We start from the raw sequence: 23,237 nt of genomic DNA on the forward strand, positions 1-23,237 counted from the left end.
TGCTGGGGGGTGGCGATGAGCAGGTTCCCTCAGCTGCTCAGCCAGGTCTTTGCAGAGTGTACACCAGTTTGGGGCCCTGTCCTCGGTTCAGATAAGCAGACTGCTCCCTGTCCTCGTGGGGCTCACGTTCCAGGGGGAGGAGACTGATGATAAAACCCTTGGCCTGTCCATAAACAATATAGCAGCTGGGTGTGAAACCTATGAGGAAACAGCAACAGGCCATGTGATGGAGTGGTCCAGGACGGCCTCCCTGAAAAATGCCTTTTATGCTGAGAGCAGAGTGGAGCTCTGAGGAAAGAATGTTCCAGGCCAAAGGAACAGAAAGGCCCTGGGCCTGCTCATGTGTGGCACGTTCCAATGAGAAGGGAGGCCCGCGGGGACAGTAAGAACAGGCGCCAGGGGGGTGGGGCACAGGGGATAAGGTCAGAGAGGAAGTAGCCAGCTCACTTAAGGCACACAGGCCTGGTCAAGGAGTTTGGGTGTTACTCAGAGTAACGTGGAGCACTGAAGGTGCTTAGAAGGTTTTGAAAAGGGGGAGAGACATGATTCTGCATTTTCACATTTTTTAAAAATGTCACTTTGGCTGCTATTTGAAGAAGGGCTGTGGGCAGCCAGAGTGGGAGCTGAGAGACCAGTCCGAGGCTGTTGCAGTGATCCAGGCGAGAGATGGGGACCCGGATAGGCCAGGAGAGACAATGACGTTCTCTGGGGGGCTGGGGATGGAGCCGCGACCATAGGAGGGCGGGGATAATTCTGGGGCTGAGAAAATGAGTCAGCGCAGAGATTCCTGGAGCAGGATTTAGTAAGAAAGTCGTTCCGCAGGAGGGGAGTTGAGTGCAGAGGCCAGGGTGCCAGGACAGAGCTCAGGGGTCCCTATGTGTGTGAGTGAAGGCCGACGGACGGACGGAAGCAGGCTTGCTCACGTGGGTGCGATCAAGTGGAGCTGCCCAAAGAGTCAGGTTGTGTGGTTGATCCTTGGAAGACAGGGCGAGGGGTGTGTGTGTGTGTGTGTGTGCGCGCGCGCGCGCGTGTGGGGTGGGGCAAGAGCCTCAGCTCAGAGGGAACTGTGCAGCTCTCAGACGGGCATCGACATGCCCGGCGTGCCCCACAGGGCCGGCTGCAGTCCCAAGACCTGGGCAAACACCTGACGGGAGTGGAGGACCTGCTGCAGCTGCACGAGCTGGTGGAAGCCGACATCGCCGTGCAGGCCGAGAGGGTGCGGGCGGTCAGCGCCTCTGCGCTGCGCTTCTGCGACCCCGGGAAAGGTGACAGCGGGGGAAGGGACTGGGAAAGGGAGGGGCTGGAAGGAGGACAGTAAGAGCCGAAGCAGCAAGACGGGAAGAACCTGGGGACAGGAAAGGCGATGGGTGGTTGGTGGGTGGCAGAGTGAGAGGTGTGGGGTGAGGGGGTTAGAACTGGGGGGCACACACAAGAGGCGGAGGGCTGGGCCACAGCTCTTGGCCCTCTGGTGTGACCTTTGCAGAGTACAAACCCTGTGACCCCCAGCTGGTGTCGGAGCGGGTGGCTGCCCTGGAGAAGAGCTATGAGTCGCTGTGCGAACTGGCAGCGGCTCGCAGGGCCCGGCTGGAAGAGTCCCGGCGGCTCTGGCGCTTCCTCTGGGAGGTGGGCGAGGCCGAGGCCTGGGTGCGGGAACAGCAGCACCTCCTGGCCTCGGCAGAAACCGGCCGGGACCTGACCGGCGTCCTCCGCCTGCTCAACAAGCACACCGCCCTGCGGGGCGAGATGAGCGGCCGCCTGGGGCCCCTGAAGCTCACCCTGGAGCAGGGCCAGCAGTTAGTGGCTGAGGGCCACCCTGGGGCCGGCCAGGCAGCCGCCCGCACCGCCGAGCTCCAAGCCCAGTGGGAGCGGCTGGAAGCCCTGGCGGAGGAGCGGGCCCAGCGGCTCGCCCAGGCCGCCAGCCTCTACCAGTTCCAGGCGGACGCCAACGACATGGAGGCCTGGCTGGTGGATGCGCTACGCCTGGTGTCCAGCCCTGAGCTGGGGCACGACGAGTTCTCCACGCAGGCCCTGGCCCGGCAGCACCGGGCCCTGGAGGAAGAGATCCGGGGCCACCGGCCCACGCTGGACGCACTGAGGGAGCAGGCGGCCGCCCTGCCGCTCGCGCTGAGCCGCGCGCCCGAGGTGCAGGGCCGCGTGCCCGCCCTGCAGCGGCACTACGAGGAGCTGCGGGCCCGGGCGGGCGAGCGTGCCCGCGCCTTGGAGGCCGCCCTGGCGCTCTACACCATGCTCAGCGAGGCCGGGGCCTGCGGGCTCTGGGTGGAGGAGAAGGAGCAGTGGCTCAACGGGCTCGCCCTGCCCGAGCGCCTGGAAGACCTGGAGGTCGTGCAGCAGAGGTAGGCGCCCTGCCCCCTGCCCCCGCCCCCCCCCCCCGCCTCCAGACTGGCCTTGTGAGCTGGGGGCCAGCGTGTGGGGTGAGGTCCCGCCATAACCCGCCTGCTCCTGCTACCCTACTTTGAGTCTTAGCAGGCGTCTGTTTTTGGTTTTAATGAAAAATGTTAAACATACTCAGAAATAGAAACCTTATTCAACAGACTCAGCCAGATTTCAATAATCATCAGCATCATGCTCTGTTAGACTGATTTTCCTTTTCAAAAGCAAATCCCCAATGGGAACATTTCACCCCTGTACTTTCCAGGAACATAGAAGTTTGTGATATGAGTAAATTGTTTTATCACTGTCTGTGCAGACTTAAAATAGCTAAGCCTTTGAAGTTATAAGCCTTTTAGACAGAGACACAGATTAATCTCTCATAAAGTAGCTTTATTTACAGAATAAGAAATCTTAAAATTTAGAAAGCATGTTTTTCTCATAGAACCACCCACAATACCATTATCAGATAAAACAAAATTAGGAATTCCGTGATATCATCTACTACTCAAACTGTAGTCAGATTTTTTGGTGGTTTTTAAAATATAATGAAAGATTTTTTTTTCTTGTTTTCAAGATATCCCATGACAGGAGTCAGGAAGGTACCACCCCTGTGTCAAATTGAGCCTCAGCCTGTTTTTATAAATAAAGCTTTATCAGAACATGGCTATACCCATTCATTTACATATCATCCCTTAGCATTAAAGGATGCATTAAGGATGCCTTAGCATTAAAACAGCCTGGCTGAATACATGTGAGAAAGATCAAATGGTTCACCAAACCTAAAATATTTACTTCCTGACCCAGGGATCAAAACTGGGTCTCTCGCATTGCAGGCAGATTCCTTACCATCTGAGCCACCAGGAAAGCCCCAAAATATTTACTGTCTGACCCATTTGCAGAATCTGCTCTAGGAAAATATGAAATGTTTCTGGGGAAAGATATGCTTCACTTACTTATCACTTAAATTTTTTTAGTCCTCGGTTCGGTTCAGTTCAGTCGCTCAGTCGTGTCCGACTCTTTGCGACCCCATGAATCGCAGCACGCCAGGCCTCCCTGTCCATCACCAACTCCAGGAGTTCACCCAGACTCACGTCCAACGAGTCAGTGATGCCATCCAGCCATCTCATCCTCTGTCGTCCCCTTCTCCTCCTGCCCCCAATCCCTCCCAGCATCAGGGTCTTTTCCAATGAGTCAACTCTTCTCATGAGGTGGCCAAAGTACTGGAATTTCAGCTTTAGCATCATTCCTTCCAAAGAAATCCCAGGGCTGATCTTCAGAATGGACTGGTTGGATCTCCTTGCGGTCCAAGGGACTCTCAAGAGTCTTCTCCAACACCACAGTTCAAAAGCATCAATTCTTAGGTGCTCATCTTTCTTCACAGTCCAACTCTCACATCCATACATGACCACAGGAAAAACCATAGCCTTGACTAGATGGACCTCTGTTGGCAAAGTAATGTCTCTGTTTTGGAATATGCTATCTAGGTTGGTCATAACTTTTCTTCCAAGGAGTAAGCGTCTTTTAATTTCATGGCTACAGTCACCATCTGCAGTGATTTTGGAGCCCCCCAAAAATAAAGTCTGAGACTGTTTCCACTGTTTCCCCATCTATTTCCCATGAAGTGATGGGACCGGATGCCATGATCAGTTCATCTTTTAACACATATTAGTAAGGTGGGACCCACGTAGGCAGCTAAGGGGTAAGTCCCAGGAGGAATAAGGGAGCTTGTGCTGAAGGGTGAGGTCCGCTGCTAGGGATTAGTTTGACTTGTTGTCCAGCTGTTCCTGACCTTTAATTTTCAGCACGTTTTTGAGCAGCTCTAGAGGTGACAGTTTTTCTAGTTGATTAGTGGGAGTGGGGGGCTCCCCCTTGATCCACAGATGCTGTGAACCATGTAGGGAAGAGATGCAGAGGCCCCTATACATAAACCTCATGTTGACAGAGAGGAGTTCTCTTGGGCACCTAAGGGAGGTGGCCCAGTGCACCGCTGCCTCCTGCCGCTCACCTCCAGCTCTTCCACCCATCAGGTTTGAGACCCTGGAGCCCGAAATGAACGCACTTGCTGCACGAATTACTGCCGTGAATGACATCGCAGAACAGTTGCTGAAGGCCAACCCGCCAGGGAAGGACAGCATTGTCAACACCCAGAAGCAGCTCAACCACAGGTGGGGTGAGAAAGCACGCAGCAGACAGGATGGCAGCCGGAAGGGAGTCGGTAGGGATGAGATGGAGGCTAAAGGCGAGGAGAGAAAGCCATCTGGAATATGTCCAGGGGAAGGGGGCTGGTGATGAAAGAGATGGAAATGGGTTAAAGGTTGCCTGGGGCTTCCCTGGCAGCTCAGTGGTAAAGAATTCACCTGCCAATGCAGGAGATGCAGGTTCGATCCCTGGGTCAGGAAGATCCCCTGGAGAAGGAAATGGCAACCCACTCTGGTATTCTTGCCTGGGAAGTCCCATGGGCTGGGGAGCCTGGCAGGCTATACAGTCCATAGCGTCGCAAAGAGCCAGACATGACAGCGATTAAACAGCAACACCAAAAAAAGGTCGTTTGAAGAGGCTTGGGCCTGGACTGGGGGCAGACAAGGAGTTGAGGGCAGACGAGTGGGGAGCAGCCTCTGCAAACAGCAGGTGGTAGCATAAATCAAGGGAGAGAGAAGCAGGAAGAGGCTGCAGAATATACCTGGAAAGGGCAGGGAAGCTGAGCAACTCCAGACACCCCCTCGGCCCTCAGGTGGCAGCAGTTTCGGTCTCTGGCGGACGGCAAGAAGGCGGCCCTGACGTCAGCCCTGAGCATCCAGAACTACCACCTAGAGTGCACGGAGACACAGGCTTGGATGAGAGAAAAGACCAAGGTCATTGAGTCCACCCAGGGCCTGGGTAATGACCTGGCTGGCGTGCTGGCGCTGCAGCGCAAGCTGGCTGGCACTGAGCGGGACCTGGAGGCCATCGCCGCCCGGGTGGGCGAACTGACCCGAGAGGCAAATGCCCTGGCTGCTGGCCACCCTGCCCAAGCCCCTGCCATCAACGCCCGGCTTGGAGAGGTGCAGGCCGGCTGGGAGGACCTCAGGGCCACCATGCGGCGGCGAGAGGAGTCGCTGGGCGAGGCGCGGCGGCTGCAGGACTTCCTGCGCAGCTTGGATGACTTCCAGGCCTGGCTCGGCCGCACGCAGACCTCCGTGGCCTCTGAAGAAGGACCTGCCACCCTGCCTGAAGCCGAGGCCCTCCTGGCCCAACACGCAGCCCTGCGGGGAGAGGTGGAACGGGCCCGGAGCGAGTACAGCCAGCTGCGGGCTGTGGGTGAGGAGGTGACCCGGGACCAGGCTGATCCCCAGTGCCTCTTCCTGCGGCAGCGACTGGAAGCACTGGGAACTGGCTGGGAGGAGCTGGGCCGCATGTGGGAGAGCCGGCAAGGCCGCCTGGCCCAGGCCCACGGTTTCCAGGGCTTCTTGCGGGATGCTCGCCAGGCCGAAGGCGTACTCAGCAGTCAGGTAAGAGTCCGGGGGGCAGCGTCCGAACCAGGAAGAAGTGGGTCAGGGGAATGTGAGGGACTGATGGATGGGGAGAGAAATGGCAGCAGGTGGAATAGCTGAGCAAACAGGATGAGCAGGGGGAACACAGCCAAAAGGGTGAGGGACTTCCCTGGCAGCTCAGTGGTTAAGACTCTGCACTTTTGCTGCAAGGGGCACAGGTTTGATCTTTGGTCAGGAAAGTTCCACATGCCATGAGGTGTGGCCCCCACCAAAAAAAAAGGAATGAAAAAAAAAAAGATGTAAATGTAACTTGACCAAACTGACATAAGAAGAAATAGAAAACCTAGCTTGTCATAACTATTAAGGAAATGTAAACAGCAGCTATCAATAAGATGGGGCAGGATTTGGAGCATTGAAGGCACTCCAGCCCAGCTCCCTTTTAACCTGAGATTTCCACATAGTCAGTACCATCCCTCTGTCTCTGAGCCAGTCTCCTGTCCCACCCTGGGCAGCGTCCATGTCTCAGATGGCCGCCCTTCGAAGATTCCTTCTGGGAAGCTGGGCAGTGAGCTCAGTGTCTCCCCTCCCACAGGAGTATGTCTTGTCTCACACGGAGATGCCAGGGACCCTCCAGGCAGCCGATGCCACCATTAAAAAGCTGGAAGACTTCATGAGCACCATGGAGGCGAACGGTGAGCGGATCCGTGGTCTTCTGGAAGCCGGACGCCAGCTGGTGTCAGAAGGCAACGTCCATGCAGAGAAGATCCAGGAGAAGGCGGACTCGGTGGAGAGGAGGTACCGTGAGGACGGTGGGCAGGTGGGGGGGCCCTAAAGGGAACCAGGTGCAAACGGGATGAACACGGCACTCAGATCCACAGACGGGGGTCAGGAGCTGACCAAACCTAGAGAAGGAGGAACCAAGTGGTTGCAGAGCTTCTGGGTGGAGAAGTTCTGCCTCCCTGACACTGGGGTGAAATGAAGCCCCTAAGGTAGCCAGACACTGGACCTCAGGATTCCTGGGTTGTCACGTGGTTCTCCTGGAAGGTATTGTCCCCATAGGAGGAGGACCGAAAGCATCTAGGTTAGATAGAACAGGGGTTCCCAACCTCCAGGATCTGATGCCTGATGATCTGAGGTGCAGCAATGCAATAATAATAGAAATAAAGTGCAGAGTAAATGTAACGTGTTTAAATCATTCCCAAACCATCCCCCGCACCCACCCTGGCCCATGGAAAAAAAATTGTCTTTCACAAAAACAATCCCTGGTGCCAAAAAAGGTTGGGGACTGCTGAATTAGAGGGTCGTAACCCTTTCAGAGCAAGTTCAAGGGCTCCACAAAGGCCTGTCATTTCAGACACAAGAAGAATCAAGAAGCAGTGCAGCAGCTTTTGGGCCGTCTTCGGGACAACCGAGAGCAGCAGCACTTCTTACAAGACTGTCACGAGGTGAAGCTCCCTGCCCCCGCGTCACCTCTGACACTGCCTGGCCACCCCTTTCCCACAGCACTCTCACTCTCTGAGCCTAGAATAAGGCCCCTGCAGTGTCAGCTGAGCAAGTGAACCCCTGCCTGGCTTCTCCCGGCGTCCCCCAGCTCCCCCGATGCACCCTCGCCCCTTCTAGCCTCACGCTACCCTCCCTCTGAAATGCTCTCTGCCCTCCTCCATCCCCGCTCGCCACCCTGTCCAGCTGAAGCTCTGGATTGATGAGAAGATGCTGACGGCGCAGGACGTGTCCTATGACGAGGCCCGCAACCTGCACACCAAGTGGCAGAAGCACCAGGCGTTCATGGCCGAGCTGGCCGCCAACAAAGACTGGCTGGACAAGGTGGACAAGGTGAGCAAAGGGACGGCAGCAGCAAGAAGGGAGCGTCCGGGGCCTCCTGCCGTCAGCATCCCAGCCTCTGTGCAGGGGAGGGTCCCAGCTTCAGGATCAGGCTTAGAGATCATGGAGCCCTAGAAGCCAAACCTCCAAGGTCTAGAGGACAAATGTCTTAGGCCTATGGGCCAGTGACTCCAAAACTTTGAAAAAGGACAAATCAGCAGGGAGCCAGCCTGCAGCTTGGGCTTCCCAGGTGGCACTAGTAGTAAAGAATCGCCTGCCAATGCAAGAGACGTGAGAGACACAGGTTCCGTCCCTGGGTCAGGAAGATCCCCTGGAGGAGGGCACAGCAACCCCCTCCAGTAGTCTTGCCTGGAGAATCCCATGGACAATGGATGGCCTGTGGTCCATAGGATCACAACGAGTCAGACACTACTATGCAACTTAGCACACATGCGGCCTGCAGCTTTGGGTCAGCATGATATCTATTCTTGGTCCAGAAGAGGATGATACTCTTCAACAGGGTCAGCAAACTTCTGTAAAAGGGGCAGGAAGTAAATATTTTAGGTTGTATGGGCCACACAGTTTCTGCTGCAACTACTTGACTCTGCCAGTGTCACAAAGCAGCCAAAGAGAATACATAGATGAATGAGCGCGGCTGAGTTCCAATAAAACTTTATTTATAAAGACAAGTGGTGGGCCAGATTTGGCCCTTGGGCCGCAGTTTGTCAACGGTGCTTTAGAGTCTTGCTTTCCTGGCACTTGGTCTCCACACCCAGCTCTTCTTCAAGAGCTGAGCACAGGTAAAACTTAATTTCCACTCAGTGGGTATTCCTGGACAACATCCTGTGTGCTCAGCGCTCTGCTAGGTACTGCAAGGTACATAAAAGACTCTTTCCTTCCCTCAAGGGCGTGACGGTTGGGAAGAGGAGGAGACCAGTGTGGATCTGGTTTCTTCATTTGTTCGGCAAATATTTACTCGGTGCTAGGCCTGGTGCAAGGCCTGGTGTTCGCCGCTGAATGGGGAACAAAGGTGATTCCACTGCGTGCTCCACCCTCAAGGGATGACGCTGGAGCCAGGATCTGAGACATGCACATAAACTGCCAAATTCAGCCCGAAGCAGAACATGAGGAATGTAATCAGAGAGAGCCCAGTAAGCTAAGGAGAGAGGAGATGTGGGAATCCTGGAAGCAGGAGCCTGCAGGGAAGTTCATGAAGGATGGGTAGAATTTGTACAGGCAGAGATGTTGGGGGAAAGATGTTTCTTGGTAGAGAAACCGGAAACCAGGGGTGTGGACATGGGGCACCTGTATGGGGGCAAGGATGCAAGTCCTTTTGGCAGGAGCACAGGATGTGTGAAGGGGCTATGGGGGTGAAAGTGGGCTGGGACATGAAAAACCCGGATCACCACGTAAGGACTGCACAAGAGGGTGTGTGAAGTTACCCAGCTGAGCTTGGCTCTGGCGCTCTTCATCCTGGCAGCATATGGAAAACGGCCTGAAGGCAGTGTCTCGGTTCTGTTTACCTAGTAGCAGGGCTTCCAGCGCAAGCCGCTTCCATGGGAGGTGATCCAGGGAAGCCAGTAGGGGGTGGGGAGACGAGGTGGAGAAGGGAAGGCGGTCAGCGAAGGGTCCACTACCATGCCGGTGACCCAGGGGGCACCTGGCGCTCAGTCGTCATGGGACACCTGGGAGACCGTGTGGAACAGACATAGTTATCCCCGCCAAAGCAAGCACGCCCAGTATTCATCCACCAATTTCCTGTTGCTGGTTGAGGGCCGCTTCAGGGGGCAGTAACTCCTTGGCACATCCAGGCCACCTGGCATGCGGACCACACCATGCTGGCCTCACCGTCCCAGAAACCAGAGTCCCCACGCAGAAAGGATGGGAGTGGGGAAACCAGGCGAGACTCGCTCGGTGAAGGGGGATGAGCTGAGAAACGTGAAATGATGGCCAGTGACGTGTGACCGTGTGCAGTGTGCCCCTGGGCACCACAAGCACCACGAGACACCAGAACTCACAATAAGGAGAGAGTGCAATGGCCTCTGAACCAAGATAAGTTCTGACCTTGAAGAAGCCCGGAGGGTTTACTCAGCAGCGAGGGCAGGGAAGTTCAGGAAGCTTGGAGAACACCCGAGAACTTGGTGTGGTTGCCCTCACTTCAGGTCTCTGCTGTCCTTTGGATCTCGTTCTGCTACTGGCCCGTGAAGTCCAGTGGCATCTAATTCTGACACTGACCCCTTCCTTGTCGCACACCCAGGAAGGGCGGGAGCTGACTCTGGAAAAGCCTGAGCTGAAAGCTCTGGTGTGGGAGAAGCTGGAGGACCTGCACCGGCGCTGGGACGAGCTGGAGACCACCACCCAGGCCAAAGCCCGCAGCCTCTTTGATGCCAACCGAGCTGAGCTGTTTGCCCAGAGCTGCTCCGCCCTGGAGAGCTGGCTGGAGAGCTTGCAGGCCCAGCTGCACTCGGACGACTACGGCAAGGACCTCACCAGCGTCAACATCCTGCTCAAGAAGCAGCAGGTACGCCGCGGGCCTTTGGTGGGGCTGGTGAGCGGGAAATGAGGAGATGGGAGTCAGCAGCTCTGAGATTCACGAGGCCGTGCCCAGGCCTCACAGACTTCTTAACTGGCATCTCTCAAAGCAATTTCCATGGGTCACCAGTGTTGGAATCTCTAGGAATGTGTGTCAGTCAGAGTAAAGTTGGGAGATGGACAGCACATTCTAACTTGAACAAGGAAATTTTAGGGGAAAGAACTCTTAATTAATAAAAGGCGGTTACCTCCCAATGGGGTAAAAAGTACTCCAAAGCAAGGATCAGAAAAAAACTTTTCTGTAAATGGCCAAATGATATTGGGTTGGCCAAAAAGTTCATCCCGCTTTCTCTAAGATGTTGTGGAAAAATCCAAACAAATCCAGTATTTTGAGTTTTAAGGGTCATATAGTCTCTGTCGGATGAGATGGTTAGATGGCATCACCGACTCAGTGGACATGAACTTGAGCAAACCCCGGAGATGGTGAAGGACAGGGAAGCCTGGCGTGCTGCAGTCCATGGGGTTGCAAAGAGTCAGACATGACTTAGTGATTTAACAACAGCAACAGTCTCTGTCGTAACTGTTCAACTCTGTCCTTGTAGGGTAAAAGCAGCCACAGGTGATGTGTAAGAAAGAATAGTGTGGTGTGTGCCAATAAAACTTTATTTACAAAAACAGGCAAGGGACAGGGTTTGCTGACCCCTGCTCTAATGAATACAGGAATAGCAAATGTAGGGAAGAGTTAGGTCCCTAGGACTGGGGAGGGGGTCCCCAGGAAGGACTGAGATGCCCTCTCCCTACCCCAAGGCTGAGTTTCAGACCTTGTTAGAGAAGGCACAGGCCTGCTGGATGGCATAGAAATTTGCTGGGGTATCACAAACCAGAGAGGTCTGAAGCTGGCAGGCCAAGGCTGGACGGCATGGCACTGGGATGCCAGCAAAACTTGGTGTAGGGTAAGAGCCACCACGTCTCCTATAGGAGCTAGAAGAAAAACAGGCTGGAACCATAAATAGAAGCCCATGCCTCGCCTTTTCATAGTGGTGTCCCTCCAGCGCCCTCTGTGGACAAGTCCTAGTATTGCACCAGCGGACCAAGGAAAAGTCTTTACAGGGTCAGGTTCCAAGACTCAAAATGGGCAAAGGTGTACTTGAAACTGAGATGGATTGGAGAAGACCAAGAGACCATAAGTTGATTACTGGCACAGATAGCACACCCCCTGGATTCTTAGATATATTGAAGTTTGAGATCCATTGATGTAGGCGAGGAAGAGATACTCTCCCTGGGTTGAGCTGTATGGATAAGAATTCATGATCAGCTTGATATAGACTAGTGTCTCTGCTGACTTTGAAGGTGGAAGCACGGTGCTAACATCTGCTTCCTCTTCCGGTTGGCAGATGCTGGAAAGGGAGATGGCTGTGCGAGAGAAGGAGGTGGAGGCGATCCAGGCGCAGGCAAAAGCGCTGGCCCAGGAAGACCAGGGTGCGGGGGAGGTGGAGAGGACCTCGAGGGCAGTGGAGGAGAAGTTCAGGGCCTTGTGCCAGCCCATGGAGGAGCGCTGCCGGCGCCTGCAGGCCTCCCGCGAGCAGCACCAGTTCCACCGGGACGTGGAGGATGAGATCGTGAGTCTCTGGGACCTGGGACAGGGTTAGAGTCTGCATCGGGGTAAATGGCCCCCTGCCTTTGGCTTTCTGTCTCCTTCCTGGGTGCTGGGGGTGGATGCCAGTAGGGCTCTGTTGTCTCTTCCCTTGGGCATTGGAAGTCAACCCTCTGGCAACACCCAGGGATACCCTCTAGGCCCCTTGCCCCCAGAACCAGAGCCCTGGAAAACGTTCCACCGGGAACCCCTTCCCAGCCAACCCCTGGCTCTTACTTTGCCCTCTGGCCCTCCACGGACCCCTCCTCTTTCTCATCCAGTTGTGGGTGACGGAGCGGCTACCCATGGCTAGCTCCATGGAACACGGCAAGGACCTGCCCAGTGTCCAGCTCCTCATGAAGAAGAACCAGGTGAGGCAGAGCTTAAAGGCAAAAGAAGGGGTCCCAAGAGCCTCCCCAGACTTGAATGTTTGTTTGTTTGGCTGCCCTGGGGTCTTAGTTGCAGCACGAGGGATCTTTTAACTCTTAGTTGCAGTATGTAGGATGTAGTTCCCTGACCAGGGATTGAACCCAGGCGCCCTGCATTAGGAGCACTGAGGCTTAGCCACTGGACCACCAGGGAAGTCCGAAAAGTTTGTTTTCTTGAGACCTGGAGTTTCCCTGGCTGCCCCTGATGCTGGGCATAATCCGAGACTTCAGTGGGTCTCCTTTCCTCGCCTCAGGAGGGTGGGTTCCCCTAGTAGTAGATCCTGAGGATTGAAGGGGCACCTTCGTCACATCCTTGGGCCAGAAAAGAGGGGAAGTGAAGAGGACTCAGGGAGGACGAGAAGCAGAAGTGTGAAGGGGGGCTTGTGTGGAGTAAGTGTAGGGTGAGGGGGTTCCCTCAGCAAGCCTTTCAGCGTCTCCTCTGTTGCTGTGGACAGACCCTGCAGAAGGAGATCCAGGGCCACGAGCCCCGGATTGCGGACCTGACGGAGCGGCAGCGCACTCTGGGCGTGGCAGCAGCAGGCCCTGAGCTGGCGGAGCTCCAGGAAATGTGGAAGCGCCTGGGCCATGAGCTGGAGCTGCGAGGGAAGCGACTGGAGGAGGCCCTGCGGGCTCAACAGTTCTACCGCGATGCTGCAGAGGCTGAGGCCTGGATGGGCGAGCAGGAGTTACACATGATGGGCCAGGAGAAGGCCAAGGTGAGAGCCAGGACAGAGCTCAGGCTGAGTCTTCCCCCCACCCCCCACCCCGACCCTTACCCCCTGCTGCCCCTGTCCCCTTCCTCAGGACGAGCTGAGCGCCCAGGCGGAGGTGAAGAAGCATCAGGTATTGGAACAAGCCCTGGCCGACTATGCCCAGACCATCCACCAGCTGGCAGCCAGCAGCCAAGACATGATTGACCACGAGCATCCAGAGAAGTGAGTCCAGCAGGCAGCAAGGGGGCCAGTCCCGGGGGCTGTAGCGGGGAGGGGTAGGGAGTAGGGGGAGGGGGAGGAGCAGCCAGGTTCAGGAAGGCCAGGAGACTGCAGAGCCCTCTGACCTGTGTGTGTACAGAACCATCTAGAAAGCTGGGGAAGCGGGACGGGGCAAGTCGTTGGGGGGCCAAGAGGGCCAGGACTCCGCGGCCTAGGCCGGGGGTCAGAGCGGTGTGTCCTCTCCACGCCCCGCAGCACCCGGCTGTCAATCCGCCAAGCCCAGGTGGACAAGCTGTACGCCGGCCTGAAGGAGCTGGCGGGCGAGCGGCGGGAGCGTCTGCAGGAGCACCTCCGGCTGTGCCAGCTGCGCCGGGAGCTGGACGACCTGGAGCAGTGGATCCAGGAGCGTGAGGTGGTGGCCGCCTCTCACGAGCTGGGCCAGGACTACGAGCACGTGACCGTGAGTGCGGGGAGGACGGCGGCCACACCTGGGCTTCCGGGGTGAGGGCTAGCACCTCATCCTGGGTGGAGCCCCAAGGGGCAGGGGTGCAAGACCAGGGGCTGCAGATGCTGTTCGTTGAATTTCGAGGTGTTTTGTTGAAAGAATTGTGCAGAGAGGAGGAGGCAGGACTGCACATAGACGTGGGCAAGAGAAGAGTGACCAGTCACTCTTTTCCAACAGAACTCAGCAGTATAGGGGGCATGAGGTTCCCCTCTGTGGTTTGGGGGTAGGGGTTTGGACCCTCACTGGTGCAGAAATATAGACCGTACTTAGGGTACCCTTGTCGGAAGACTAAAGGTTCCAAGCACCCCTTTACTGGGGGCTGGAGGCTGGGGGTGTGTCAAAGACAGGGTCAGTGGGAACCAGTTGCTTTTGCTCACCAACTTGGCCCTGCTGAAGTGGCCCAGGGCAAGAAATGGGTTCTCAGTGTGAAAGGACTTGCCCCCCCGCCGCCCCCGAGGTAGGTACCACACTCTCCAGCCTCACAGCACTGTCCGGGCAATGGCTTCCTCCACCAGATGCTCCGGGACAAATTCCGCGAGTTCTCGAGGGACACGAGCACCATCGGCCAGGAGCGCGTGGATGGTGCCAATGCACTGGCCAACGGGCTCATCGCTGGGGGCCACGCCGCCCGGGCCACGGTGGCCGAGTGGAAGGACAGCCTCAACGAGGCCTGGGCTGACCTGCTGGAGCTGCTGGACACGCGGGGCCAGGTGCTGGCGGCCGCACACGAGCTGCAGCGCTTCCTGCACGGGGCGCGCCAAGCACTGGCGCGCATGCAGCACAAGCAGCAGCAGCTTCCCGATGGGACCGGCCGGGACCTCAACGCCGCCGAGGCCCTGCAGCGCCGACACTGTGCCTTCGAGCACGACATCCAGGCCCTCAGCGCCCAGGTCTGACCCAAGCGTGGGTGGGGGCGACGGTGTCTGAGGACACTCAGTGGGGAATGCAGCGGGGGGACTGGAGGGTGGGCATGCCCTGCAGGGCTACATAAGCATGCACTTAGAGTGCTTCCAGGGAACCATCTCTGGCCAGGGGACATCTAGCCACTGTGTCCACACCCAGAATGACAAGGCTCTTTGAGGGCCCGTGACATTTTCTTTTTTTAAGTTTATTTTTATTTTGGGCTGCACTGGGTCTTGGTTGCTGCGTGCGGGCTTTCTCTAGTTGTGGCAAATGGGGGCTGCTCTTCGTTGCAGAGCACGGCATGTGGGGCCTTCCCAGACCAGGGGTGGAACCCAGGTGGATTCTTAACCACCAGGGAAGTCCGGCCCCATGACATTTTCAAGTGGTTCCAGGAGCTAGAAGATTCTTCCCTTTGTACTAAAATCCATCTATTGCTCCCACTCAGACATTAGCCCTACGAAAAATAAGCATAGTTCCTTCTTCCAGCCATTTAAACCCAGGAGGGCCCCCCCACCCTAGTCCCTTCTTCAGGCTGAAAATCTCCTTCTAGCAATCTCTGAGGTCCTCCACGTGCTGGACAGGCTTCTGAAAGCTCAGCCAGCTAGTGGCCCTTTTAAAGCATTGACCCCCAGGCTAAGCCCAGGCCCCCCAGTAGGGCTCCACAGGGCAGCGTGTGACAGGGCTGACTCTGAGTACCAGCCCCCATCTTTCCCAGTGGCCCCCTCACCCCCATCCCACTTCTCCCCCTGCTTCCCCGGCTGGTGAACTGGGCAGGAGGTGAAGAGCAGGGGCCAGGACCGAGGGAGGCTGCAGCCCCTCGGAGTCTCCTGGCTCGCCTTAACTTTGACCTGGGCCCCTGCAGGTCCAGCAGGTGCAGGACGACGGCCACCGGCTCCAGAAGGCCTACGCCGGCGACAAGGCCGAGGAGATCGGCCGCCACATGCAGGCCGTGGCCGAGGCCTGGGCGCAGCTTCAGGGGAGCTCTGCTGCCCGCCGCCAGCTGCTGCTGGACACTACGGATAAGTTCCGCTTCTTCAAGGCCGTCCGGGAGCTGATGCTGTGGATGGACGGGGTGAACCTGCAGATGGACGCCCAGGAGCGGCCCCGGTGAGACCCACAGTGCCTGGTGGCCTCCAAGGGCTACAGGTTCGTGGCTGGGAGAGGGTGGTGGGCAGCGGGTGATTCGGTTTCTGTGCCCCCAGGGACGTGTCTTCCGCAGACCTGGTCATCAAGAACCACCAAGGCATCAAGGCCGAGATTGAGGCCAGGGCCGACCGCTTCTCCTCCTGTGTCGATATGGGGCAGGGGCTGCTGGCCAGGAGCCACTACGCGGCAGAGGAGGTGGGTGAGGCCAGGGCAGAGCCGGTCACCCTCACCGGGGAGGCCTGAATGCTGGGTTCTCCTCGGAGTCTTCCTGCTTCTTCTCATTCTTTCTGTGCTGAAACCTTTCACCGTCCCCTCAGGGTTGTTCAGGGATTTCCCCATTTGATTTTTCTGTCTGCCTCTTGAAATAAAAAAACTACCAGTGAGGACTTACTATACGGCACGTGGAATTCTGGTCAACGTTGTGCGGTGGCCTGGATGGGAGCGGGGTTGGGGGAGAATGGATACCCGTTTATATATGGCTGAGTCCCGTCCATATATTGTTGTTGTTCACCTGAAGCTGTCACAACACCGTTCATCAGCTATACCCCAATACAAAATAAATAGTTTAAAAAAAAAGATATCGTTAGTAAGACCCCCTGGAAAGGCCCTGCTGAGTGCTAATTCGCATCTCTGCCTCCCCAGATCTCAGAGAAGCTGTCTCAGCTTCAGGCACGGCGCCAAGAGACAGCTGACAAGTGGCAGGAGAAGATGGACTGGCTGCAGCTTGGTGAGCCGCTGTAGAAAAACCACCAGGGGCTCCGGGCCCTGGGGGGCGCACCGGGGGCCTTGTACCCTGTAGTTTCCAGAGTAGGTGAGACCAGGAATCCTGGGTGTGGAACCCAAGACCTCTGCCCTGGGCTGCCTGGCTCTGCGCTGAGCTCCTGCTCTGGGGCGGTGTCCTTCTTGGTGTCCCTGTTCCCAAAGTGGCCATAGTGCCCTGCCATTGCCCACTCTGACTTGCCACCTCTCTGCAACCCGCCCCCCCTGCAGTTTTGGAGGTGCTGGTGTTCGGGAGAGACGCAGGTGTGGCGGAGGCTTGGCTGTGTAGTCAGGAACCACTGGTGCGAAGCGCTGAGCTGGGCTGCACCGTCGATGAAGTCGAGAGCCTCATCAAGCGGCACGAGGCCTTCCAGAAGTCCGCGGTGGCCTGGGAGGAGCGGTTCAGCGCGCTGGAGAAGCTCACGGCGGTGAGGGCAACCAGGACCCCAGGAACACCAGCCCCCTCCCTCTGCCCCAGGCCCCGCACACTCTCCTGCATGAGGAGGACATTTCTCTTCCCATTGCTCCAGGCTCTCCTAGATGTGAGCCAAAGGTACCCTGTGGTCACCTCACCTCTGGGAGCCATCATTTTCCCTGGGTGGCGCTAAGAGACAGCATCTCCCCCATGGCTCCTCATCCCCACCTTCTTCTGGTTTTCTCTTCTCATCCTTCCTGTTTCGTCAGACCAGAGCTGAGACACTTCAGCTTTCCCCAGCACCCTGGACCTTCTATGTTCTGACCTCAGAATTTCTTGGCAGCTGGAGGAACAGGAGAAGGAGCGGAAAAGAAAGAGGGAGGAAGAGGAACGGAGGAAGCTGCCCCCTCCTCCAGAACCCCCGGCCAGTCCTCCCGAAGGGCACCTGGTGGACAGCCGCACGGCCCCTGCCACTGCCCGGGACGGGTGAGAGCTGGGACACCTTGGGGAGGAAAAGGAGGCTGAGCCACAGCCACCCCACCACTTAGCGTTCTCTGTCGCCCCTGCCGTTCCAGAGTGCACCCCCGCCTACCGGCCAGTGTGAACGGCGTCTGCACAGATGCAGAGGGCCCCCAGGTGAGTCCTCCCATCCAAGCACCCTGTCAGAATCTTAGCCCCTCCCCCTCTTGCATCTGCTTAACAGCATCTTGTCCTTGCAGCCCCTGATGGAACAGCAGAGACTTGAGCAGGGCGGCCTCCCAGAAGGGCCTGTGAGTTACTCCTGGGGGTGTGGGTGTTGATAACTAGGAGATAAGGGACGCAAAGGGGTGTGAGCCGGGCGGTGGGGACACTGGGGTCAGGAGAGGGCAGAGGCTCACAGGAAACATGGGGGTGGGAAGACCCGCTCCTGGACTTCAAGCTTCACACCCTTCAAGCCAGATGTCTCCCGTCTCACCTTTTGTGACACAGGCACCACTGTTTTCACAGGGGTCCAGTGCTGGGGACGAGGCCAACGGGCCACGGGGAGAGAAGCAGGCCCGGACACAGGGCCCAACCCCTCCGATAATGCCCCAGAGCAGGTCATCCGAGTCCGCCCGGGTCGCCACCTTGCCCACTCGAGGCCCGGAGCTCTCCGCCCAGGAACAGATGGAGGGGTTGCTGTGCCGCAAACAGGAGATGGAGGCCTTTGGCAAGAAGGCCGCCAACAGGTATTGGGTCTGGCCACACCACGCAGAGGCCCTTTCGGCTCCTGGTTCTAGACAGGCTTGCCCAGAACCTCTTCCTAGACTGGGGGAAGGGGTAGGACTCAGGAGCAGTGTGGGGCCTCGGTGGGGGCAGGAGGGCCAGGAAACTATAAACAAGATGGGCTAAGGTGGCGCTAGTGGTAAAGAACCCACCTGCCAGTGCAGGAGACGTAAGAGAGGCGGGTTCGATCCCTGGGTCAGGAAGATCCCCTGGAGGAAGGCATGGCAACCCACTCCAGTATTCTTGCCTGGAGAATCCCCTTGGACAGAGGAGCCTGGTGGGCTACAGTCCATAGGGTTGCAAAGAGTCACACACGACTGAAGCAACTTAGCAATGACAGCAGTGGCCCTGGGAGTCCTGGGACCACCAGGCTGTTCCCAGGGTGGCTGGCCCCTCAAAGGCCGGCCAGGCACCTGCGTTTCCTCTTCACCTGCACCACGTTCCCCACCCCCCAACCCCCAGGTCGTGGCAGAATGTGTACTGTGTCCTGCGGCGCGGGAGCCTTGGCTTTTACAAGGATGCGAAGGCAGCCAGTGCAGGAGTGCCGTACCATGGAGAAGTGCCTGTCAGCCTGGCCAGGGCCCAGGGCAGCGTGGCCTTTGATTATCGAAAGCGCAAGCATGTCTTCAAGCTGGGGTAGGAATGGACAGGAGGGAGGCTCCCAGTGATACAGCCGCGAGGGCACTGGGCCAGGCATTTGGGAACAGCAACATCGACGAGGGAGAGGCGGGGGCTCTGGTTGTGCTCACACGCAGGGTAGCGGGAGCACCACGGCGCAAGCCTGTCAAGCTGAGCAATATACAGCAGGGGAAAGTTGTCAGCAGGATGCGGGCACTGCCCTGTCTCCGAGGCCCCCGCGGGCCTGCCCCTGCCTGCCAGTCACCAGGGGCAGAAGTGAGCGTGCCCTTGTCCTCAGCAGCCAATCAGGAAGGAGCTGCTTTGGCCCCACCCCCGGTCCTGAGACTCGGAAGAAGGTGCAGAAAGGGTCTAGACGAGTTGGCTCTGAGCATCTGAGGCTGTTCTCCCATCTGGTCTCTGGAGGATAAGGCCGTCTTGCCAGCCCTGAGCTGGCCGGTCAGAGTCTCAGCTCTGCCCTGAGTTTTCTCTCTTTCCCAACAGCTTACAAGATGGGAAGGAATATCTGTTCCAGGCCAAGGATGAGGTGAGCTGTCCCCTTCCCTCTGTGCTGCCTTGGAGCCCTTCAGATGTACTCTTTATTTCCTCACCTCTCTCTCGTTTTGCTTGTCTGAAGTGTTTCCTTCTTTGATGTCGGACAACCCACATTGTGCCAACTGGATGTTTGTGAAGGCTGCACCAAAACATGTTCCCTCCCTTAAAGGGGTCTTTTTCTCCAGAGAGATGGGGCAGGCATCTCTGCCTCCTCTCTTACCCTTCCCCACTGAGTGCGAGCCACAGCCGCCAGTAGCACAGCCTCCAAGCTGACCAGGTGTCTTTCCGCGCCCCTTGCAGGCAGAGATGAGCTCGTGGCTGAGGGTGGTGAATGCAGCCATTGCCGCCGCGTCCTCCGCCTCCGGAGAGCCTGAAGAGCCAGCGGTGCCCAGTGCCACGCGGGGCATGACCCGGGCCATGACCATGCCCCCGGTGTCACCGGCCGGGGCTGAGGGACCTGTCGTGCTTCGCAGCAAGGATGGCAGAGAACGAGAGCGAGAAAAGCGCTTCAGCTTCTTCAAGAAGAACAAGTAGTTGGGGGCGAGACTCCCAGGCCAACTGCCTCCCTCTGTCCAGGAAACTGCCAGGGACCGTGGACAAGGATCACCCTCTTGTCAGGACAACTGCCTGCTGCTAGGGTCTGTTGCCAAGGTCAGCCCATCACCAGGAACTGTCTCTGGGGACAAGTCAGTGTTCCCAAAGGCAACCCTTCTTATCTGCTATTTAATTCTAGACTGGTGGTGGGGCGCAGGCAACCCCCAATTCCACTCCTCCCCCTCCCCTCTTTCCCCAGCCTTACGCCTCTGTCCCCACCACGGGCGCAGGCAGCGCCACACCCTCTACGAGGCCATGTGGGGAATGGCTCCCCTGCCCAGGGTCCTTCTCCCACCACAGCTAGGGCATGCCATCCAGTCCTCGCCCCTGGGGACCAGCCAGGAACCTCTCAGAGCGGAAGCAGGACCTGGGGGCTAGATTGCCAGATGATGGGTCAGAAACTCTGAAGCTGCCCCTTCCCATCCTCCCTCGTCCTCTGACTCAAGCAGCCCCTCTATCTCCGGCAACTCTCGACAGCTTCCAAGTGTGAGTTGTTTGGGGCCAACCACAGCCTTGAGTCTGGCCAAGGAGGTGATTAAACAGCTCAGCTTCTCTTACTGCCTCTGGGTGTCTTTGATTTCCTGACCACAGACCTCTCTAGCCGTGCCCAAGTCCTTCCCTCTGGCCCAGATCTCCTGTGTGTCAGGTGTCCACCAGCATCCAAGCCCACCAAGAACCATATTAGTCTGTGAGCCTCCCTACCATGGTCTCATTTCCCCATGGTAATGGCCGCCACTTTGCTGGGTTGACCAGTGTCAAGCCTCTTTTTAGACCAGAGAAGTTCTCCATGACGTTAACAAGCAGTATCCACGTTAGAAGGCACTGCAGGACCGCTGCTGTGGTGCACAACTTTCTTCACTCATGATCCTCCCAACTGTTTTCAAAAATGGAAGGCGGCGGACTTCCCTAGTGGGTCAGTAGCAAAGGTGCCATGCTCCCGATGCATGGGGCCTGGGTTTGGTCCCTGGTCAGGGAACTAGATCCCATATGCTGCAACAAAGATTGAATATCCCATGTGTCACAAGTAAGACCTAGCACAGCCAAATAAGTAAATATTTTTAAAAAAATGGAAGGCAGTAGAGCCCTGTCACACCTAGTATCAGCCACGGCTCCGCCTGACGGTGGAAAGTGGATACAGGCAGTGATTACTGGCCTCGCCTTCTGTCTCGATGGAGAGGACCCCAATAAGGGGTCAAGGGAGTTCAGGTTCTCAATCCACTGACCAATAGAATGGTATCACCCTGGGAAGCCATGAGGCACGTCCTAAGTGCAAAACAAACACACAGGAAAGTGTATTCTAGATCCAGTGAGGTATTAAAGTCGATGACTTTCCCCGTGGTCTCTGGCTCGGCCACTGAAGGTTTCAGGGCAATAGTATTTGCCTTGGTGGCCTCCTATAGGAAAAGCTTTGCTCTTTCATTGTTTCCCATCTATACACAAACAACCATTTTCGGGGCTCAGAGATCTTTCCAGGAAAGCAAGCCCCATCATTAGCATAGTAGGCCAAGGGCCCTAGCTGAGCAGACCCTCCCATCAGCCATGATAAAGACAGGGTCAGGTGTGTGCAGGCCCAGAAAGTTCCCAAACATGAGCTGTAGTAGATTAGACAGCTCACAGAATAATTACCACTTTCTCTCAAGAAGAGCAGACTCAGTACTTAAAAGCAGACATGTGATAACATAACTGGAACACTCTGTCGTGAGACATCAGCACTACACGGATACCTTCTTTTGTTCTCCAGGTATAACTGAGATCTCCACTGTAGGAAGAGAAAGTCACACATTGTGGGGTGCTCGGGGAGGCTGGGTGGATGCACTCCTTGGTGGCAAGCCTAGGCATTGGGAGAGAAAGCAATAATTGGAGATTTTAGAAGGGAAAAAACGTGTATTAGGGTGAGAAAACAGTGGAGAAATTAGCGTTTTAACTCGTAAACAGGGCAGCCAAATGAAGCAGTCCTGCAGAATGCAGTCAGACACAGTGAGTGGAGATGTAATAAAAATACGGTTTGAGCATTTACATACACGGTAGCTGAAGCTACCTGAGTCCACGAATCGTTAAGGACAGGACGTAGAAGAGGATAAGCATAAAGTCAGGAAGTTAAGTCTCGTAAGGGAGACACCTTCGGAAACGAGTGGACGAAAGTTCCAGGAAGGATGAGAGAATGGAATGGAGCAGTGGTGGATATGAAGCAGATTAGAGCACAAAAATACAATAACGAAGGCTCCACGAATCAATGGGGAAATAGGGACAGACAAAAATGGATTAATTATTTAGAGGAAAATGTTTGCATTCTTACCTAACCCCACTTCCAAGGGCAAACTCGAGATATGTGCTGACCAGTGTGGCAGGCACGAGTCACGTGCAGCCACTGAGCGTGTGAAATCTGGCTAGTCCCACTGAGGTGTGCTCTAAGTGTAGAATGCTTTCTGGATTTTGAAGACTGAAAAGGAAAAAAGAATTTAAAACATCTCAATAATTTGTATTTGATGATACATTGCAATATTTTAGCTATATTGGATCTCAAAAATATTAAAGTCAATTTCAACTATTTCCTTTTGTTTCTTAAATGTGTTTACTAGAAAATTTTGTGTATGTTTCTCACATTATATTTCTATTTGGATAGCACTGCTCTAAATGGACTACATACAGACCTGAATGTGAAAGGTAAAAACATTAATGTTAATAGAAGAAAATGTAGGAGAATATACTTATGACCCAAGGGGACAGAAAAGGCCATTCTGTACAAAACTTCAAAAGCACACACTTTAAGGCAAAAATTGATTGTCAATCACATAAACAAATTAAGGATTTCTGTTCAATGAAGGACTCCATGGACAAAATTAATAATTAGATAGGATGAGAGAAGATACTTGAAACTGACCTCTGGTGACCTCAGCCTGCAGCAGCTTGGAGTGGGGCTTGGGTTCCCAGCCAGAGACTGAGGCTGGATCGCAGCGGTGAGAACACCAAATCCTAGCCACTAGACCAATGGTCAGTGACAAGGGCCCTGGCGCTTCAGCTTTGCAGAAAAGAATTCCCACAAAGACAGAAAGTAATGAAAAAGGTAACGTGTTTCTATTAGGAGGAAAAGGGTACAATACATGGCAGAAAGTGAAGAACTAAAGAGCCTCTTGATGAAAGTGAAAGAGGAGAGTGAAAAAGTTGGCTTAAAACTCAATATTCAAATAACGAAGATCATGGTATCCAGTCCCATCACTTCATGGCAAATAGATGAGGAAACAATGGAAAGTGATAGACTTTATTTTCTTGGGCTCCAAAATCACTGCAGATGA

The 23,237-nt window shown here is 55.8% G+C and overlaps 1 protein-coding gene and 2 long non-coding RNA genes across 5 annotated transcripts in view; 1 reads left to right on the plus strand and 2 right to left on the minus strand.

The window, feature by feature from the left end:
* Positions 1–20,585, plus strand: part of SPTBN2 (spectrin beta, non-erythrocytic 2) — a 40,658-nt gene extending 20,073 nt beyond the window's left edge. For all 3 annotated transcript variants that reach the window (XM_070359218.1, XM_070359216.1, XM_070359217.1), the window contains 25 exons: positions 1,112–1,265; positions 1,484–2,354; positions 4,419–4,556; positions 5,123–5,879; positions 6,454–6,656; positions 7,216–7,306; positions 7,548–7,694; positions 9,940–10,203; positions 11,609–11,833; positions 12,129–12,218; positions 12,731–12,991; positions 13,080–13,210; positions 13,463–13,667; positions 14,228–14,602; positions 15,478–15,722; positions 15,818–15,956; positions 16,404–16,488; positions 16,752–16,948; positions 17,279–17,421; positions 17,511–17,571; positions 17,655–17,705; positions 17,923–18,143; positions 18,643–18,816; positions 19,300–19,342; positions 19,651–20,585. In XM_070359218.1, coding sequence (XP_070215319.1) covers positions 1,112–1,265; positions 1,484–2,354; positions 4,419–4,556; positions 5,123–5,879; positions 6,454–6,656; positions 7,216–7,306; positions 7,548–7,694; positions 9,940–10,203; positions 11,609–11,833; positions 12,129–12,218; positions 12,731–12,991; positions 13,080–13,210; positions 13,463–13,667; positions 14,228–14,602; positions 15,478–15,722; positions 15,818–15,956; positions 16,404–16,488; positions 16,752–16,948; positions 17,279–17,421; positions 17,511–17,571; positions 17,655–17,705; positions 17,923–18,143; positions 18,643–18,816; positions 19,300–19,342; positions 19,651–19,884 — 5,505 coding nt within the window. In that variant the 3' untranslated portion in view covers positions 19,885–20,585. The remainder of the gene's footprint in view (positions 1–1,111; positions 1,266–1,483; positions 2,355–4,418; positions 4,557–5,122; positions 5,880–6,453; positions 6,657–7,215; positions 7,307–7,547; positions 7,695–9,939; positions 10,204–11,608; positions 11,834–12,128; positions 12,219–12,730; positions 12,992–13,079; positions 13,211–13,462; positions 13,668–14,227; positions 14,603–15,477; positions 15,723–15,817; positions 15,957–16,403; positions 16,489–16,751; positions 16,949–17,278; positions 17,422–17,510; positions 17,572–17,654; positions 17,706–17,922; positions 18,144–18,642; positions 18,817–19,299; positions 19,343–19,650) is intronic.
* Positions 16,795–18,021, minus strand: LOC138984644 (uncharacterized). Its single transcript, XR_011461885.1, has 3 exons — positions 17,891–18,021; positions 17,094–17,278; positions 16,795–16,908 (listed from the first exon to the last, which is right to left on the minus strand). It is a non-coding gene; the product is annotated as an uncharacterized lncRNA (long non-coding RNA).
* A 60-nt stretch (positions 20,586–20,645) lies between the features above and the next one.
* On the minus strand, positions 20,646–22,396 carry LOC138984643 (uncharacterized). Its single transcript, XR_011461884.1, has 4 exons — positions 22,241–22,396; positions 21,669–21,775; positions 21,038–21,207; positions 20,646–20,934 (listed from the first exon to the last, which is right to left on the minus strand). It is a non-coding gene; the product is annotated as an uncharacterized lncRNA (long non-coding RNA).
* Between the last annotated feature and the right edge of the window lie 841 nt (positions 22,397–23,237).

This window comes from Bos mutus, chromosome 22 (genome assembly GCF_027580195.1).
Source record: "Bos mutus isolate GX-2022 chromosome 22, NWIPB_WYAK_1.1, whole genome shotgun sequence".
NCBI classification, from domain to species: domain Eukaryota; kingdom Metazoa; phylum Chordata; class Mammalia; order Artiodactyla; family Bovidae; genus Bos; species Bos mutus.